We start from the raw sequence: 20,304 nt of genomic DNA, 5'->3' as shown, positions 1-20,304 counted from the left end.
CAACAGAAGGGGAGAGGAGAGGGAGACCGTGCATGGCGTGTACTCGCCCATCCTGTCTCCTCCAGAATCGCAGCCCCGTTCACTTTGGCTCCCGTGGCTCTGGCCATGCCACCAGCATCAATCAGTTACAGTCCCCAGAGGCCAGCCCAGGCTGCAAAGTGGGCCACCGAGGACTGGGCCAGCAGCTTCGGAGCAGGGAAGAGATTGCTTCCCAGACTGCTTTCTCTACCACCACGGGCCACTACCTGGCACCAGGCCTCGCATGGGGCATGCGCAGTGTTATTTGTTGAGCTAAAAGCATGATCCAGCAGGTGCCGGGACAGGGGTTCACATGTAAATGGACCGTGTTGGGCTGGAGGTTTCTATGATCTGGACTCTTTACAAAGCACCCGCTCCAATCTATGCTAGGATTCACTGTGGACCTGGGGAGGTGAGATGGGTGTCAGGAGGCAGCCAAACCCTCCTAGCGGTGCTGGATTTGCTCCCAAGAGTCGGAGACAAGTGGTCTACGTCTGCCACCTGTGACTCCAGACAAGCAAAGGTCACTGGGCTCCAAGCCCACCTGGCAGACCTCTCATCCTGGCCTGTTCTTTCTTGCCCACTCTAACCAACTCCCACAGCCCTGTTTCCGAGACGGCCCGGACAGTTTTCTCCCTCACCCTGCCCTTTTCTGGGGTCCTCAGTTCCCACTAGGTGATCAGGGTGGGCCCAGCCCATAACCATTCACTTCCTGGACATGCCCCCCCGCCTATGAGTACTTACACCTTCCCGGACTCCTGTAGCATCTCCAGCCACTGGGTCTGCTCAAACTCGGACTCAGCAGCCAGCAAGATGTTCCCCTGCCAAGAAGAAGAACCACAGGCGTACCTGAGAGGACCCACTCTTGGGATGCCAGAGGCTGCCCGCAGCCTGCTCCTCCATCTCCTCCGCTCTGCTCCTCCATCCACCGTCCCACATCTCTATGACCCTGACACCCTCCCAGGCCAGGCCACCGGAGCGGTTGCCCCCAGGGAGCCTGGAGGTTCCCAGGGAAGCCGGTCTGCCCTGCTCAGTCCAGGCTGAGAGGAGATCTTTACTCACATGGAAGTCCTGGTGGGAGATTTTCATGGCATAGGGCATGCTGGGCTCTTCCTTGGCCTCCACCAGGCAGCCTCCCAGGGGGATGACTCCCTGAGAAAGAACGAGAACAGGCAGCCCCCACCCCGCCCACATCACTTAAGGCCTCTGGGAGCCCTCAGCCAAAGCCAGGTCCTGCCAAGGGCCCCAGGCTGGGAGCCAGACCAGAACTGACTCCTAGAAGGAAGAGGAAGGACTGGGGCAGGCTCGGGGCCCAGCAAGAGTCGTAGGGGGCAGGAGTCCTGTGTCCCAAGAAGGATTCATTCTTCAGACTCTCTGCTAGACCACAGCAAGAGAAGAGACTGTCTTCCACCCTTGCAGGACACCCTCCCTCATTGTCCCCATGGGGTCCTACCCACTGTGGCCCTGGGGAGAGGCTGCCTCACCTTAGGGTGTATATTGAAGTATTTATTGGTTTCGAAGTTCTTTTTCTCGCTCTCAGAGTAGTAAAGAAGAAAGCTCTCTTTGATGATGAAAAACCTACAGTGGGTGGTGGGGAAGAAGGGGCAATAAGGAGGAAAAGGGTGAGGTGTCTTGGGACAGCAAGGCCTCAGGGGGCCCAGCACTCACGTGGAGAGCCCGTGGGCTCACCAGCTCAGGCTCAGCCTCACCAGCTCGTGTTCCACATCTGCGCAGAGGCCCCTGCTGGCCAGTCACCCACCGCCATCGGCAGCCTGACCCTCACACCGGTGGGCAACTGGACTGGGAAGCCCAAACTGCCTCCGTCCCGCTGCACCGCCACCCTTGGCACAGGAGGGCATCTGTAGTCCTTCCCCTCCGGTACCTTCATCCCCCGAGCCATCACCTCCAGTCCACCCCAGGAGAAGGGGGAGAAGGGAGAGAAGAAAGCTTTCCCACCATATCTGCCCTTCGGCCTCTCTGCCCTAGGAGAACAGAGCCGAGAAGCCGCCCCCACCCCCACCTCACTAAGAGATTGTGCATAATTCCAGGATGGGTCTTCTGACAAGGAATCGTGAAACTGACAATTGAACCCAACGTGCGGAACAGGCTGGTGAGGGCAGGCCTGCGGCCTCCATGTGACGCCAGCACTCCCTTTTGTCCGCGTGCTTCATGGCCTCCTTCTGGGACTCACGTCTAACTTAGGACTTCTGGGACCTGGTGTTTTCTGACTGTTGTGGAGGCGACCGCCTGATGCCAACGGGCGGAGCACTTGGACCCAGCCTGGAGGCTCTCCTAGGACCGATAATCGGAGCTGACCGGGATGAAACACCAAGTACAATTCCAGGAAAAGATCCAGCCGGGTCTCAAAACCCTGAGGCTCAGGGACAACCACGGCGACTGGCCCCGTGCTCCCAGGGCCCCCGGGAACACTGCTGTTATCACGGCAGGATCAGGGGAAGGGGTGGGCACCAGAGCCACTCAGAAGGGCTGACAGGAGCCGGCAGGGTGACTCTCTCCCCTGCCCCGCATTCAGTAACATCGCGTCGGTAGCTTGATATCAGTCACAGTGGGAGCAGTTACACCAGGAAAGTCATCAAATGATACAAACAGGGCTCCCCACCACCCCTGAGAGAGCCAGTTGTCAGCCATTTACCGGCACACTACTGGTTGGAGGCCCCCTCTTGTCAGGGGCCAGAAAAATTGCCGGAGGTAACAGAAAGCCAGTTTATCTCCGGAAGTCCATCAGCCCCGGGATCTTTCCTGAGGCCACAGCTGCTGGGGGAGGGTCCCCGGGACAGCTGCCACCTCACCTCCCCCAGGAAAGAGAAGCTCAGCTTTGTCCTTTGGTGCGAGCCTCAAGCCAACCCTTGTTCTCTATTTGCACCGACCCTCTCGGCCCAGCCGGATACCGGAGGGAGCTGCGGACTTCTGCTCACGCCAGCTCTTCCCCCAGGTCTCTCTGCCCCCCAGGGAGAAAGGACACATAAATAGCACCCTCTGCAGAGCTGCGGGGACAGTCTGGGCCGGCCAGCACCTGACCCCTGCCCATCCTCTCAGCTTTCCCACCACTTCTGCCCTTCAGTTTCTCTGTCCCGAGCCAATACCAAACTCACCATCCCCACCTCACTACTTTTTGCATTGCAGTTGTCCCTGGAAAGCCCTCCCTGTCGCTTTTCATCTGGCTGAGCCCTTCCTTGGTGACCAGTCCAGCCTACAGTGCTGTCTGAGCTCTTCCTGAACTTGCTGACCGGTCGGTGCACTTGGCACCCAGCACCAATATACCCAGGTGTTCTTCTTGTCCCGAGGAGATGCTGGGTTCCCGGGGGACAGGGCCATGCCCCCTGTGACCCATGGGCCAAGGGAGATGCCCCCTGCCTATTTCAAAGAACTTCACAAAGTAGTTAAGGGCATAGGCTTCGGCATCAGACAGACCTGCCATTTCTTGGCTGAGGGGCATTAGGCAGGTGAGCTCACCTCTCCGAGCCTCAGTTTATTTACCTATGGAATGGGGATGAGAACACCTATCTCGTCTGTTATTTTGAGGACGAAATGAGGTTCTGCTCATCATTCTGCCAATTCCCAGAGGGCCCAGGACAGGGCTGAGTGATGCCTTCCCATGCTCTGAATATGCATCGCCCTAGGGAAGTGTGAGACAGACCAGCACAGGGTTGCCTCCGGGGGCCCTCCTCCCCTCCTTTCAATGGCTTCTGAAATGCTGTGATGGACTGAACTGTGTTCCTTGAAACACATATGTTGAAACCCTAACCCACAATGTGACTGTATCTGGAGATGAGATCTCCAGGAGGTAATTAAGGTTAAGTGAGGCCCAAAGAGTGGGGCCATAGTACAATAGGACTGCGGCCTTGTAAGAAGAGGGGGCTTGCATTCGCTCTGCCACATGCGGACGTAGGGGGAATGCAGCCGTCTGCAAGCCAGGAAGAGAGTCCTTACCAGAATCTGACTGTGCTGGCACCTTGATCTCCAGCCTCCAGAACAGTGAGAACACACATTTCTGTAGTTCAACAGAACAGTTGAACAGTTTAAGAGACTGTTTACCCCCATCTATGGTATTTTGTTATGGGAACCCAATAAAGACAAATTCCTTCTTGCCTTCCTGACGCTTCTGGAGACCCCTCCCCACTGAGGGTAAAGCATTGTGCCAGGGACTTGGTTGGGGAAGGGAAGGATGTGATCAGTAGGTGATCACATGACTCACAGGCAGGGAGAGAACAGGGGCTCTGGAGTTAAACAATCCCCATCCTTCAAGCCATGGTCTCAGGCAAGCTCCCAGTCTTGCTGAGCCTCCCTTTCAAAGCTTCTCTATAAAATAAGGAATGCATGTATATGTCTCTTGGGGGCTGCTGTGAAGATTTATCGCTGAGTTCCTACTCTGTCGCAGGCAATGTCCTTGGTGCTAGGGATAGAATTGTGGGCAAGAGAGACACAAATCCCTGTCCCCATAGAGCTTATACTTGAGTATGTGTAGTGGGGAAGCAGCCAGTAAATAAATAAGAGAGAGAGGCCATTTACCAGATGCTAATAAATGCTATAGAGGAAAATAAAGCAGGGTTAAGTAAGTAATGGGGTGAGGGGTGGCGGGGTGGGGGGTAGGTTTCAGGTTTCAATATTAAACAGGGTGGTCAGGGAAAGCCTGATTAGGAAGGTGACATTTGAGGAGAAGAAAGATGTTCCAGACAGAAGAGCCACAGGTGCAAATGTCCTGGGGTGGGAAGTGTGTCGGGCCCTGGAAGGAACTGAGAGGCTATGGTGTGGCTACAGCAGGAGCCAGGCAGAAGGCGGCAGGATCAGATCACTAGGAACACCAAGGGCCCACACACCATGCATGCCAGCCCAGCCTCGTTCCAGCTGTTCTCAGCTTGGTTTGGGTGGGGGTTAGGGTCAAGCGAGAGGAGCTGGCATGAACCTGGAGGAGGAGGGTGACTCCCCGGCTGGCAGGGATGAGTATCGCCCAACAAAGGGCACATTTGGCAGGCAGCCTTCCAGGTCCCAAAGAGCCACCTTTCCTCATAAACCTGTCTCAGTGACAGCTCACTGCTCCAGCCGATGATTCTCAGCTTCCTCTCAGCAGGTGGGGGCCCAGGACCCGAGTGCCCCTGCACAGAAGGGCACCTCGTCTTCCTGTCCCTTTCGTCAAAGTCCCCTTGCTCCCAGACAATCTCATTCTGACTGCAAGCCAGAAGCCATCTCCTTCTGTGCCCTACAAGTTGGCCGGCTGTGCAAGGGCTGCAGGTAATCCCGACTTATTCAGCTGTTCTCCTATGTTGCTCCCCCGCTAAGTGTTCTACATGTACCGGAGTATTTGATCTATGTAACAATCCTGGAAGGCAGGACTCTTGTTCCCATTTTACAGGTGAGGAAACTGAGGTGAAGTAGTGTGTACAAGGTCACCCAACTAGGGCAGAGGTGGGGCTGGGATTGGAACCCACAGACCACAGTCCCTGCTCCTATTCTGCATGTGGAGCCGCTTCCCCGTTCGTTCGTGCCGGCACCCGGGCAGCAAACCGGTGGGCCAGGGGCCGTGGTACCACGGTGGGGCTAGCCAAGAGTCAGAGCTCTGCCACATAGCAGCTGTGTGATCGGGGCAAGTCACCTGATCGCGACGCCTCAGGTCCAGGTGTGACTGAGGATAATAATAGTAGCTATACCTCTTAGGGTTGTTGGGATCATTAAATCAGTTTGGTCTCACAAAGACTTAGAATATTGTGTGACACGTGGTAAGTATTCAATGAACATTTACTTTCATTACTGCTATTATTTATTATTACGTTCGGTGTCTGCAGCCACCTCCCCTGGCCTCCTTTCCCATTTGCACTCACAAGGCTCCTACCGGCTGGCCTGCTTCTGTCCTGCAAGCACCGGGCACTTTCCTGCATCTGCTGCTCCCTCCTGTCTGAAGCCTTCCGTCCAGGGCCACCTTCAGTCCTGGGCGCAGCTTTGTCTCCAGCCCTAGGCCCCTCCTTGGCAGCCCCACGAGGCTGAAGTGCAGCCCAGAGAGTGTGAGCGTGGGCAGGGGTCTGCAGGGCCGGCTGCCTTCTCTCTCAGGCCCTAAAGAATAGTATTTTCATGTCCAGCTTAAGGGGCGTTTGCAAGGTGCCAAGACGCTCACTTTGCTAAGTGTTTCATTGTCATTTTTTTTTAAGTTAACTTATTTAAGAGAGAGTGTGAGTGGGGGAAGGGCAGAGAGAGAGGAGAGAGCGAGAATTCCAAGCGGGCTCCCTCCCCACCATCAGCGTGGAGCCCGAAGCGGGGCTTGAACTCGGGGACCGAACCTGAGCCGAAAGTCCAACCAACCAAGCCACCCAGGCGCTCCTGCGTTATCTTTTTAAATCTCTCACAGCCGCTCTAAGAGATGGGGGTATTTGTGTTTCTGTAGCCTGAGGAAACGGAGGCACAGGGAGATTAAGCAGCTAGTAAGAGGCAGACTTGGAACTCAGTTCCGTCCACAGACGCAGCTCGTGTTCTCAACTGTGGTGCTCTGGACGCCCGGCCCTGCTCTCCACTCCATATGGCCCCTCCTGGTCACTCATCACCTGAAATTGTCGGTCCTCCTGGAGCCCTTCCCTGCAGAGAGACTGCAAGCCGCTGGTCAGCTCAGTGGGGCGAACATTCACGAATCACCTGGTAAGGCCAGGCGGGGCCCTGGGGCTGGATGACTCCCTGCCCTCGAGTTGCTTAAAGTCAAATGCAGGCGAGAGAGGATAGAAATCAGTAATTAAAACGAACAGCTAATCGAGCTCCTCCTTTGTGCCAGGCACTGTTGTGTGTGTTAACTCATTCACTCCTCGCATTAGCTAGGTGAGGTAACTATAGCCTAGAGACGTTAAGTAATATGTGCCCCGGATCACACAGCTGGTAAGTGGGGGATCTGGGATAATTACAAAGTACCAGGATGCATTGCACCACTGTAAAGCACCGAGTACCCTGTGACACTGTAAAGCACCAGGATCCCTGGGACACTGTAAGCACCAGAGGAAACTACAGCATTGGAAAGCACTGGAATACCCTGAGACATTGTAAAGCACCAGGATACCCTGGGACACCATAAAGCACCGGGATACACAGTGACTTGCAAGCTTGTATGGGGTACAGGAAGGGTGCAGACCAGGGAGGAATGAAATGGTTTAGGTGTCCAGCCAAGGGCATTCTCGGAGAGGAGGTGACAGCTTGAGCAGGGTTTTGAAGAACGAATAGGAGTGTGTTAGGAATCTGGGAGGAAGCCAAAGGAGGAGGGGGGCATCCCAGGCAGAAGGAACAGCATATGTAAAGAACAGTGTGTTCAAGGTTATCAAAATATGTCTGGGATTACTGGCAGATAAGTGCAAACAGGGTGGGCAGTGGTGTGGGGGGAGGGGCAGTAAGGGGACCAGAGCAGGGTGGGGCTGCTTCTTGCTGATGAGGGGAGCTGCCAGCTTAGGTGGACAGGGTGGAGACAGGTGCCACCCAACACAGACAAGGGGACCCTGGAGGGATTTCCTAAGCTTTGCCTCCACCTTTTACTCCCCTCCTCGGTGCTCTGAAAGCGACAAAGTCTCAGCCAGAGCGGGATGGTCAACACTGGCCTCGCGATCAATCCAGCTGAAAGTGAGAGAACATGCCGTTTAGGCCCACGGGTCCTTCCCGAGTTGGGCAGGTCCTGTTTAAGACAGAAAGGGATCTACTTTGCTGAACTTCTTCTTTGGAGATGCAGAAGCCAAGCATGGGAGTGGGGACTGGAAAGGGTCTTGGAGCACAGAGAGAAATTTGGAGTCAGGGGAAATCCTGGCGGGCTGTGGGGAGGAGGGCTTATGGGAGAGCGCAGAGGAGAGAGGACCCAGAGAAGATGTGGGAGTCTGGGTCCTACAGCGTCTAGAGACAGTGGTGAACAATCCCATCTCCGCTGATGGCAAGATGGGGTGCCTGGAAGGCTTGAGAAGACGGGGCGCCAGCACTCAATGAGACAGCGTTCACACTTCGGTGATTTAAATGCCTCTTCCGCCTTTCTCACTGCCAAACCTTCTCTTCAGCATAGTCTACCAGACTCACAGACACCTTGTGTGAGAGGCGGGTGTGGCCATGTGGCCACGGGGTAGGGTGGGGGAGAGAGAGGGATGAGCTGAGTTCGTGCAACAAGGACTGCCTACAGTGGACGGCACATTCCTTCCATAAACAAGGAAACAAGAGTTTAGAGCCTCGTGAGGAACACAGAAGCCCGGGTGCTGGTTTGGAGTTCCTCGGGATAAAGTTAACTCACTCTCCAGATGGCAGCGAGAGTCCAGTAAACGTGAGAGCCACCCGTGGGTTACGTTTCTCAGGAAGGTGGCTATCTAGCGTGGCTGCCCCTTCTTCCCCAGATACAACCTTCCAGAAGAGGACCAGCACCCAGTCTCCCTTATCCCTCAGCCTTTCAGGCATTGAGAACGAGTGTGGGTTTGGAGCCAGGTGAATCCTGGAGCCAGGAAAGGACAGCTTATCAGAAGTCCTTTTCAGAATTGATAGAAGGATGGTAGAAATGACACAGCCCTCCCCCCCGCCCCCCCCGCCCCCCCCCCCCGCCCCCCCCCCTCCCCCGTGTGTGTCCCTTTTTGCTCATTCCGGGTGGCCTGGTATGCTCAGGGAGTGCTCATCCTGGCCTGGGCCACTTGTGTGGCATTAGGTCTGAGGCGGTAGGACAACAGGAATCCTACCTGTGAAGGGCACGAGTGATGACAAGTTAGGGTTTATGCAGAGCATCAAGCCCAAGGGACTTTTAAAAAATGTTAGTGCAATTCTTCAGACAATACAGTAAAGACAGGGTTAATCTATAAAACTGATCATAGTGCAGAGGCACTGGGTGAAATGGGCGGAGCCTTGGAGCCCCTCCCTGTGCTCCCCACCCCCTTGTGGCTAAAGTCAAGGCATCTCTAGAGTCATCCATGGAACACAGTTGAGAAACCTCAGTGTGATCCACCCCCATTTTGTAGAAGATACACTGCCGGCCAGTGAGGGGAGATGCTCTCATGCCTCAGCCTGGCCCACGAAGCTGGTCACTGGCAGAGCTGGGACTGGAACTCAGAGCTCCTGCCGCCAAGCCTCGGTTTACTTTCCGGCACAGCCCCATCCGCTCTCAAAGGAAATTGCTTTGTTATTTCCAAGTTCTTGACATAAGCTAGCTGAAGTGTCCTGCTTGAGGCCTGACCCCTATGCAGGTGGGACTCATTTTCAAACAGGACATCAACAGCCACTAGGGACTGGTCCTGGGGTTGGGGATGGGGGACGTATGACTTGTTTGTATGAACTCGCTTAACTTTGGGAGGCTTAGTCCCAGCGAATCATTAATTCAGTGAAGCCTGAATTAATATAGTTTCACTGTACAGCTGTGAGATTGTGCCCATCTCCTTAACCTAAGGACTCAGTGGAACCTCGATGCCACCCCTTCCAAAGGGGCAAGCGTCATGGACAGAAGGATCTGGGGAGATCCCGCAGCTGCCAGCTTGCCCCCTCCCACCATGCTGTCTCACTGGAAGAAGTGTGGAGAACACAAACTGATTATAAAAAGAGGAGTCTGTGGGCACCTTCCAGCTGTGATAAAACAAGCAGAAATGCTACAGCTGTGTTCATGGGACACCTCCCACGGCTGTGCAGAGTTCCACGTGTGCCAGAAAGCGAGAGCAAATCCCAGCGTCACTAGAGGCTGAGGCTGGTGCGTGGAGGTGACACGCAAGGCTCTTCCCCTCAGCCCTTGGGGACAGCTCGGTATTGCCACGTCACCTCTACGAAACGGTATCTCGGAACCACAGATGAAACTCCCAGATCCCAATTCCCGGTGGGAAGAAAGTCTCCCTGGATCGTTTTGGCATGATGACCACCATCTGCACAGATGATCTTTCTACACCCGGGCTGGTTATAACCTGAGATGTGGGAAATGTAGCACTTAGTGGACACTGAGTGAGTCTTAGCTCCCTGAGACGCAGACCCACCAATGTTCCAGGAGCGTGAGCATTTGGTCTGGTAGGACAGCGTGCATGTGAGCTGCTGCTGGGCCAGGTTCGGGGCCCGCTGGCCACCTTACATGGGGGGGAAGCAGGAACAGGGAGGAGCGCAGAAGCTGCAGGAATTGGCTGGGCCTTCCTCATCAGGGTCTCTGGCCCTGGCATTTGTTCAGGGGGCACTGGGGGGAGGGACAGAGGCCAGGGAGAGATTGCACCCTGGGAAGGTTGGCCTGCCTGAGGGACCGGCCCCACTGCAAGCTGATGCTGGCTGAGGCTGAGATGCCCTCCTCACCTTTCCTCCTTGTCTCTGAGCGGCCAGGCCTCTGCATCAACCCTGCTCACAAACTAGGGAGGACAGAGTCATCAATCAATCTTACCCTCTAGACACCTCTCCCGGCTTCTTATCTCGGCTTCTTATCTCTTCTAACTAACATTTTGATTCCTTTCCCCTTTTGTTCCCCACGGTGTGTTGGGGGGGGGGGAGGGAGGGGGAAAACTGATCCTTTAGCTCAAGGGCATCTTCCCATCCCAGGAAGGGCAAGGCTGCTCAGGCAGTAGGGTTTGGAGGCACAGGTCCCGAGATGGGCCCTGAGCCTGAGCGGAAGAGGTTTTACAGAACCCAGCTGGCCACAGCCGGTTCCGTCTTGCCCATCCGTTATTTATGCGGCTCGGGAGACTTTCCAGGCCCCCTCCCCTTAGCTGCCCAGCTAGGGCATCGATCGCCCTAATGGCAAGGCTCTGCAGTGGCAGGGCTGGGCTGCCCCCTCCCCAAGCCTTCCTGTGGCCGCTAATTAGCTGAAGTCCAGAGACTCCATTTCACAAATGGGGAAGCAGGGCCCAGGGGGCCCTGCTGGAAAGCGGGAGGGGACTAAGCTTAGCATCATGCCTCCCCCACCCCAAATGACTGTTAGTTTTTTCCTGAGCCCCAGGGGAGGGGGAGCCTGTCCAGTGGCAGCTCCAGAATTCCAGAAGGGGGAAAGGTGACAGTCTCCACAGAAGGGGGCTGGAGGACTTGACCTGAAGCTGGCTTTGCAGAGCATGTGCACTGTTCTGACTTAGACTGGATGGTTTTTGAGTGGCTTTGGGGGCTGCTGTTGGAGAGTATGGAGTGGAGGTGGGGGGCGGGGGGCTAAAACCTCCCAAGCCTCCTTTGGCTCCACTACCCTGCTTTGAGCTGGGAGCCATTGCCCCTGACTCCTCCCAGCCCTGGAATCAACTGTGGGTACAGGGCCTAGGTCCCCACCACTGTGGGTGAGGAGGGCAAGGAGACATATCCTGGAGTTCACAGGCCCCCAGCATGTACTAGGGATGCGATCGGGTGCAATTGGCTGGCAAGAAGAATCCTGGAGGACAAGACCCAGACTCAATGTAGCCACCAGACCCAATGGAGAAGGAGCAGTGGCTGCCTGGAGGCTGGAGAGGGGAGCTTCGTGCTAATGGTACTTGAATTTACAAGCAGCCTTCCCACCCCACCCACCCTACTAGGCTGTGCGGGTAGAGACAAGGCTGCTCCTGGCACTCAGGAAGTGCGTCTTAGACAGCACAGCCCTGGAAGCCCCTCATAAGATGCCCTCCGAGCTCCCCCAGGCCTCCTTTTAGGGGAGGAGACATAAGTTTAACTTGGGAGGAATGCAAGTAACCTATATCCCATTAAATCCCAGAAAGAAACCTGGCAGAACCAACAAAGGTATGTGAAACTAGCTATGGAAAACGTGGAACCCCCCCCCACACACACACACCTCCTTTCGTTCTATGTATGGTCTTGTAGAAATATTAAATTATTAATCCAAATAGAACATCAGAACCAACCACATCTCTGTGATCTGTGATCTGTAGTTCTGGAAACATCTAAGGCTCTGCTTCAGGACAGACTCGTAGTGGGATGGGAAAGAGAATCTAGACACATTCCTAGTTTCCTGGAGGGGTCATGCCTTCAGGGAGAGGCTGGATCAGGATTGGAGTTCTACAAACCATTCTTTTTTTTTTTTTTTTTAATTTTTTTCAACGTTTATTTATTTTTGGGACAGAGAGAGACAGAGCATGAATGGGCAAGGGGCAGAGAGAGAGGGAGACACAGAATAGGAAACAGGCTCCAGGCTCTGAGCCATCAGCCCAGAGCCTGACGTGGGGCTCGAACTCACGGACCGTGAGATCGTGACCTGGCTGAAGTCGGACGCTTAACCGACTGCGCCACCCAGGCGCCCCTCTACAAACCATTCTAATAGCAAGTCTCAGAACTCAGACTGATTGGCTTGAGGGTGGAGACAGTCCAGAAGGTAGCCCATTGCTCCTGCAACCAGCATTGGGAGCCTCCTGCAAGTTTAGGGCTGTGAGCCATTCCCTCAGTACCTTCCTCCAATAAGGAGCCCCTTCCTCCAGTACCTTCTAGGCCCATTTATAAGTGGAAAGTGGCTACTGACTGACATCTGGTGAGTCCCCTCTGAGTTGGGGACTGGGAAGCTGGTCTGAAAGACAGGGCTGGGGCTGCTCTGACCCTCTCCACCACCCCTTCCAACAGATCAATCCCCTCCCCTCCCCCCCCCTCAGTCTCTGTGCCTCTCTACCCCAGCTCAGTCCCTCCTTTCAGGCCCCTGTGTCTGAAGCACTGGGCACTCTTTTTCCTGGGCCCAGATTTTTAAAAATTAGCTCAAGGGACAGTCGGAGGGGTTGCCAAAATTATGCCACCACCAGTGCGTACAGACCCTTCCTGGCCCTTCCTCTCTCCCCTGGCCTGAGCCTTTCCGCAGGGCCATAGGTGGAGCTAGCAGTGTGCACAGGTGAAGTAGGGGAGAGGGGTAGGACACAGGAACCCCACCTCTAAGCACGATGCTAGATGCCTGGAGGGGGGGTGGGGAGGTTTGGAGATGATGGAATTGTCAGTGGGGATCCCAAGAGGATATCTTTGGCTGGAGATAGGGCTTCTCCCTCCCCAGGAGAATCTAGCCCACCTTGACACAGATGGTCTCCTACCATGGCCATGATCTCTTCCGCCCACACCCTACGTCCCCACTGGGGCTTATATCCATTCCACGGAGAATTCCCCACCGCCCCCAGGCCAGCTCGACCAGTAACCGACAGAATGACCCCAGCCCCGACCGAGATCAGTATCTTCCAGGGAGAGACAGGATTGAGTGAAATAGGGCGAGGCCAAGGTCACAAAGGAAGTCAGAAGCGGGATGGTAATATAGAGGCCGGTACGGGGTCCGTAGGCCCTGGGCTCCCCTCCCCAGGCGGTCCTCACCGGGCTCGGAAGGCGCACTCACCGCCGGGACCACTTGGCCGACGGCCTCCCGAAGGGCCGCTTCCACAGCACTCCGTAGAGCTGCACTTTGGTGCTGATGTCCAGCGCGTCCGAGTCAGTCTGCTCCAGAGACGGCGAGGGCGACACCGAGTTGGACTTGGACGTGAACATCCTGCCTCGGCAGGACTGCCCCGGGCCCGGCCCACCCTCTCCCCCGGGCCGGCTAGACGCTGGGGCTCCGGGCGAGGGCGGGCGCGCGGCAGAAGGCTGCGGGGAGGCGGCGTCGGCGGGTAGCTCCGGGCTCCGGGCGCCGTCGGGGCGCGTCCCGGCCGGCGGAGACGCGGAGCTGCGGGGGCCGGGACCCGCCGCCGGAAAGCGCGCGGGGTGCGGAGCGCGGCGCGGAGGGGGCGCGGGGAGCGCAGCCTGCCGCTCGGCCTCGAGATTGGGGCGGGCCCGGCGGGAACCCGGCGGGGAGGGCCGCTCAGCCTCCAGCAGGCAGCATCTCCCCCGGCTCCCCGCGACAGCCCCAATTCTGGTGGCCCCGATTGGCTGGGAGGGGCAGGTGAGCTAGCTGGAGGCCGGCCGCGAGCGCCAATCAGGGCGGGCGCCGGCTGGAGGGCCGGGCTCCGCGCGTCCGGAAGGTCCCGGCGGGTCGTTCGGCCCGGGATGCGGCCGCAGCCTTTCCCCACCCCCACCCCTCGCGCCCGGCTTTCCACCCCCACCCCCCATCTCCACCCCCGTTGTCGCTGGCGTGCAGACAGGGCCTACACAGAAACTGGGAACTCGTGTGCTTTGTGATGGGCTTGGAGTCTCTCCTGGAGACACCTACTCGGTGTCTGGGTAGAGGAGAGCAAAGAGCAAGGGTTTGGTGTCAGACAAGCGGGCTCCGAATCCCAACTCAGTCCTGCGGCCCCGAGAAGCTGCGGAGAGCCTTGCTTCCTGCACCTGTGAAGCAGGGATGCCAGTGCCTCCTCGGGCAGGGCGCTGGCCAGGAAAGACTTCAGTAAGTGGCCCGAAGCGCCCGCCCGGAGAGCAGGCTCCCTGCCTTCCCCGCCCCATCAGGTGGGTTCCGCTCGGCACCGCCGCCGCCGCCTTGCCGGGATCAGATTCCTTTTCCCAGAACTTGGTCGTCTGCGTCGGCTTTTGGAATTCAGTGCCAGTCCCGAGCGTCAGTGCAGTTTGTGTCCGTGATTAATCTGCGCGCCGGGCGGGTGTTCCCGGGCGCGGGCGCTCCAATCACATCCGCTCCTCTCTGTCTCCGCTCTGGGCCACTGGCTCGCCTTCACGCAGAGGCAGACGGCTGCCCAGCCCCTGGGGACCGCGGGCGGAAAGGCAGCGCTCGGAAGGCGGGGGGAGTGAGTTTGCGCAGTCGGCCCACTGGACAGCCCTGCGGTCACCCTTCCCCAAGGCCGACGAGCCACCTCCGCGCCCTGGAGAAGACCGCTCTCCCCCCTCAGGGGGCTCTGATTCCTCCTTTGTTAGAGAAAGAAGTCGGTTTGGAACGGAAGTTTGCGAATGGGTGGCCTCAGAGCCACGCTGGTTTATGGATATACTTTATTAATTTGCCCAAGTAAAAAATTATCTTTCGTCTTTATCTGAGGAAGTTTCCTTGTTAACTGTGTACGCAGAGTAACCAGCGCCCAAAGTAAGATGCAGAACATTTTCCTCACTCCAGAAGGATCCCTCCTGCACCTTGCCCAGGCAACTGCCATCTCTTGCCCCCTCCCAGGCAACTACTTTCTCTTGCCAACATTTCTACACCTTAAAAAAAAATTTTTTTTTTAATTTTACCGCCTAAAATGCTTTTCTCCACAGACACACCGCTCCCTATTTTCCTTTGCTCAGCTCGCTGTGCTCATTCATTACCTGCCTGGCTCCTCCCTGTAGCCATTTGACTTTGTGATCCTCAGTAGATGCTCCCCAAGGCCTTCCCAGGTCTAGCAGTCCATGAGTCCACTTAAGAAGGGGCCTCGCAAAGAGCACCCACACCCTCCCCCTAATGAACTCTGGAGTTCCCAAGCCAAGGCAGCACCCCCTGGTGCTGGCTGTCGGAAGGGGCCCATCCGGATTCCCTTGGGCCCCTCATGGCTCACATGCCCCTGCAGAACATCTCAGGTCCAGCCTTAATACAGGGCTCAGGGCCTGGGTCCACCAGGTGGGGTGGGACAGGACCAAGCAGATGACGGGAGCCCGTGGAGAGTGCAGAGTGGATATCTCGCACGCTTTGGGGCTCTTTGGGACACTTGTGCTATTGCACGAAAAATTTCTGACTTTGGGAATCCTGCTTTTTCCCAGATGGAATCAAGAAAACTTGTGTTAGGAGCCCGTGGGTGGAATTCATGGGTCAGGGGTACTAGGACAGGACTTCGAGAATGCAGGTGACAAGCAGGAAGAAAAAAGCTTGCGTAGGCATCGGTTTCTCAAGGGAAGGTGGTACCAAGGTCATGTGACTTTGGGGGCGAGCTGCGGCTGGGAGACTGCGTTTGCCGTGCAGCTAGCAGTATCCACACTGGCTGCAGTGGCCGTGGCGGGAAGGGGGCACACAGACAGCAGCGGCAAGGGCTCTGCGGCCCCAGCTAGCTCTCTCATCAGCGTGCTTCCTCAGCATGGTTTTGGGCGGCATTCCTGGTGGCTTTACCTCCGGACAGGCCTAGTTCTCTAGCCCTGCCAATATCCTTTTAATATATTAATTCCTTTTCTGCTTAATCAGGTCAGGACCAGCTTTGGCTGCTCATAAAGGACCAGTGATGAGCTCATGAGCCATAGGAGGGAGAAAGGCAGGGTACCTGGAATCATCCTTAAAGGAAACCCTTCCCCAGGAGAAGGGCAGCGTGAGCCCAGATGGTGTCCAGGAAAGATTTGGTGTTTTTACTGGAAGAAAGAGAGCACAAGTGTTTTCAGTGGTGAAGAGAAGGCAGTCTTTGCCCATGCCCTCTACACACAGGACACCTGAACAGACCTTAGCTAATGGTGGTTGAGGCGAGGGCTTGAACTCGTGAACCATGATATCATGACCTGAGCTGAAATTGGACGCTTAACTCACTGAGCCACCCAGGCACCCCAAAATGATTTTTATTATTATTTTTAATGTATATTTATTTTTGAGAGACACACACACACACACACACAGAATCCAAAGCAGGATCCAGACTCCGAGCTGTCAGCACAGAGCCCAGCTGACGCAGGGCTCGAACTCACGAACCGTGAGATCATGACCTGAGCCGAAGTCGGACGCTTAAACAACTGAGCCACCCAGGCGCCCCAACATGTTTTTTTAAGGAGTACAACATGATTTAATACATGTATATATTGGAAAATGCTTACCATTTGGGGGGGTATCAGCTGTGGCTGTGAGATTATGTTCCCCATGCAGTGTTATTAACTATAGTCATTATGCTGTACGTCAGATCTCCAGAACTTACTAATTTTATAAGTTAAAGTTTGTACCATTTGACTACTACCTCCCCATTTCCCCCACCCCCAGTCCCTGATAATCATCATTCTACTCTTTGGTTCTATGAATTTGACTTTTTTTTTTTTAAGTTTATTTATTTTGAGAGAGGGAGAGTGGGGGAGGGGCAGAGAGAGAGGGAGAATCACAAGCAGGTCTGCACTGTCAGCGTAGAGCCCGATGCAGGGCTTGAACCCACAAAACTGCGAGATCGTGACCTGAGCTGAAACCAAGAGTCGGACACCCAACCGACTGAGCCACCCTATGAATTTGACTTTTTAAGACTCTACACATAAGTGAGATGGTAGAGTATTTGTCTTCCTGTGTCTGGTTTATTTCACTTATCATAGGGTCCTCCAAGTTCACCCATGTTGTTGCAAATGGCAGGATTTCCTTCTTTTTACGGTTGAATAATCTTGTGTCTACATGCACTGCATTGTCTTCATCCATTCATCCTCCTTCCACGGTCACTTGTGTTGTTTCCGTATCTTGGCTGTTGTGAATAATGCCATGTCTTCAAGATACTTATTTCCTTTGGATGTATATCCAGAAGTGCGGATGGGATTATGCTTTTTTGCTATCAAGTTTCATGTGTTCTTTGGATTTTAATCCCTCATCAGACCAACGATTTACAGATAGTCCTTTCCCATTCCACACGCTGCCTTTTCGTTTTGTTGATGGTTCGCTTGCCAGGGTTTTGGTTCGAGGTAGTCCCACGTGTTTATTTTTGCTTTCGTCGCCTTTGGTTTTGGTGTCTTTCGGTGAATCTTCATTTCGTAACGACACAGTGGTGGTTTGGTCCTCGCGAGACAATACCACTCCTGGCTTAGGTATCTTCCCTGAGGGATGATACCATATATTTTGCCCCTTCAAAATCACCAGAGGGTGTGTTTATATTGTATGTAAGCACCTCAGCTGGCACCTGGACTAACAGCCCTACCTCAGTACCGTTATGTCTATTTCAGTCCCTTGCCCATTTTCTGATCAGGTTATATTGAGTTATGTGAGTTCCTTATATATTTTGGATATTAACTTACCAGATATATGGTTTGCAAACATTTTCCCCCTTTCCTTAGGTTGCCTTTTCATTTTATTTCCTTTTTTTTTAATTAAAAAAAATTTATTTTTTCAACGTTTATTTATTTTTGGGACAGAGACAGAGCATGAACGGGGGAGGGGCAGAGAGAGAGGGAGACACAGAATCGGAAACAGGCTCCAGGCTCTGAGCCATCAGCCCAGAGCCTGACGCGGGGCTCGAACTCATGGACCTCGAGATCGTGACCTGGCTGAAGTCGGACGCTTAACCGACTGCGCCACCCAGGCGCCCCTATTTCCTTTGCTGTATGAAAGAACATACATTATCATAATGCGTTGCTTTTATCCAGAGTCTGCAGGCTCATAGGATAGACACCATTGTTCCACGAGACAGGTGTACCCATCACACATGGCTAGCCCATGGTAAGGAAATGTGTGAATATTGACTGGGACCCAACTCTCTGATCTTACACTTCAGCCAGAGCGAGCCAGACACAGTCTTCCTTAACCCACTCTAGTCAGGAATGGGCAGGCATTCTCACATGGGAAACGGCGACAGGGTCCTCCCTGGAATCACATCCTGATTGGGCCCCCAAAGCTCCCAACAACCCGGACAAGAGCGAATCTTCCCATGGCGCCACCCCCTCAGTTCCCAGCCCTCTTTGTCCCCGACCCCACTCTCAGGCAGGCAGGCCAGGCAGATGCCAGGGGAAGGACCCAGGAATGCTCCTATTTTAGGTTCCCTGAGCTGCCCTGACACCGGTGTCAGCCTGATGGCTGGACCCAGCACAAGTATCCCTAAGGGGCCAAGAGGCAGAAGAGGCAGAAAGATCTGGGCTCCAGGCCAGGCCCTGCTGTAGCATCAAGTCTCTCTCACGGAATCTCTTTCCCTCCTCCAACCCTAATTCCATCCCTCGGGCTCCTGTCCTGGATTCCACAGGTTATGGCACTAATTCAGCCTAAATGACACCACCATCCCTCGGGTCATCTTGGTCTGACTCCTGTGGACCTTTGCCCCTCTTCCCGTTCTAGCGCTGTCTGCCTGCCTTGTTTGGAGTTGTCCTCTGTGTGTGTGTGTGTGTGTGTGTGTGTGTGTGTCCCTTCCGGACTGTGAGCTCCTGGAGGACAGAGTCCAGGGCTTGTAGAAGGTGCTCAACAAATGCTTACTGAACCGATTTGTCTTCCCTCGGCCCCATTCAGGTGCCGTGATTTCTTGTTTGTTTGCAAACCAAATGGAGCCCCAACCCCTCAGGGCCTCAGTTTTCCCTCGTGAGAACAAAACAGAATCTGTGGTGTGGTTGACAACGTCCGAGAAAGCAATCTTTAGATGGCAGGCCTGCTTTTAGTGTGAAGACGGGTTTAAATCCAGGCCCTGCCACCCGTTGTGTGAACTGAGGGCAATCACGGGGCAGCTCTGGGCCTCGGTGTTCTCTCAGCCCCACTGGATGTCTATCCCTTCATCCCAACCTGCTGTCCGGGCTCCCGCTTCTCTTCCCCCCACACTCGGCCCCGGTGCCCTCACGCCCATTCTGATATTCTGAGAAGCCACCAAATTTTCACAGCTCCTTTTCACTTGCCGTTCCCTCAGTCCAGAATGCTTTTCTTCTCCTCTTCCCCCGACTCCTGCTTTAAGATTCAGCTCAGATGACTCATCTTTAGGGATGCCGCATGAATCGTGTTCCACTTGGACTGCATTTTCTAAGGCCAGGCATGGGTCCTAGGCTCCTTTACCTGCCTGGGGCTTGGCTACCCCTCCCCCTGCCCCCAGGGGAACCCAGGAAGGGGGAGGTGGGGTACAGGGCACCACACGCATGTTTGAAGCCAGTAGGCCAAAGGTCTAAGGGGGTGGGGAGACAAAGGAGAGTCTGTGCGGGCGCAGACCAACCGCCCTGTGTCCAGGCACCCCGCACTTGAGATGCCTGAGCTGGGAGTTTCTTACATTGACCAGATAGTTCTGTTCTCATCAGCGGTTGTTAGGCTTTGGCCCTCTCTCTGCCTAACAACTGCTCACACCCAGGGTTGCCAACGTAGAAGTGTTTCTGGGGGTGGCCCAACGGCCTTGCTGCCCTGCCAGCCTGCCAGCTGCTTCACAGCACTAACAAGGTCCCCTGGCATCCAAAGGCATCGCACGCTGCTCAGGAACATTGAAGGTATTCAGTGCTCCCCCTCGTGGGTGCTGTGTGGATTAAAATGTATACATTAAGTTGGCTTCCAAGAGGAAGTTCATTTCATTGGGGGAGAGGGGATGTGTTCAGTCTGGCCAATAGGCCTAAGGCCATTTATTGTTAGAATCTCACACACTCTCCCAGAACGTGTGAGCAAGAGCCAGGGTGCCGGCTTTTCATCTGGAAGAGAATTAGCAGTTCATTGGGTCAGAGGCTTGGGCCCCAGCATTAGCTCCATTTTACTTGATGAAAGCCCTTGGGCAAGTGGCTGAGAAACCCCTGAGGCTTCGTATATCAAAAAGGGGCCCTGCCAACTCTCAGCATCGTGCTACTCGTGCTACATCGTGCTTATGTTCTTTTCTGGTTTCTCCAAATACCAAGCGAGAGAACAGAAGGTAGGGACTACTCACATGCCTGCCCCTCCTG

At 55.0% G+C, this 20,304-nt stretch overlaps 1 protein-coding gene across 1 annotated transcript in view; it reads right to left on the bottom strand.

Annotated features, from left to right (window-relative positions):
• PLEKHD1 (pleckstrin homology and coiled-coil domain containing D1) overlaps window positions 1–13,733 on the bottom strand; it is a 31,151-nt gene extending 17,418 nt beyond the window's left edge. The window contains exons 1-4 of the mRNA XM_003987777.5: window positions 13,250–13,733; window positions 1,503–1,596; window positions 1,081–1,170; window positions 763–839 (exon numbers count right to left, since the gene is read on the bottom strand). Of these exons, the coding sequence (XP_003987826.1) occupies window positions 763–839; window positions 1,081–1,170; window positions 1,503–1,596; window positions 13,250–13,398 (410 nt within the window). The 5' untranslated portion in view covers window positions 13,399–13,733. The remainder of the gene's footprint in view (window positions 1–762; window positions 840–1,080; window positions 1,171–1,502; window positions 1,597–13,249) is intronic.
• Window positions 13,734–20,304: the final 6,571 nt, after the last annotated feature.

Source organism: Felis catus, chromosome B3 (genome assembly GCF_018350175.1).
Source record: "Felis catus isolate Fca126 chromosome B3, F.catus_Fca126_mat1.0, whole genome shotgun sequence".
Classification (NCBI taxonomy): domain Eukaryota; kingdom Metazoa; phylum Chordata; class Mammalia; order Carnivora; family Felidae; genus Felis; species Felis catus.
Note: the sequence above shows the minus strand (reverse complement) of the source record. Positions and strands in the feature narration are given on the sequence as shown.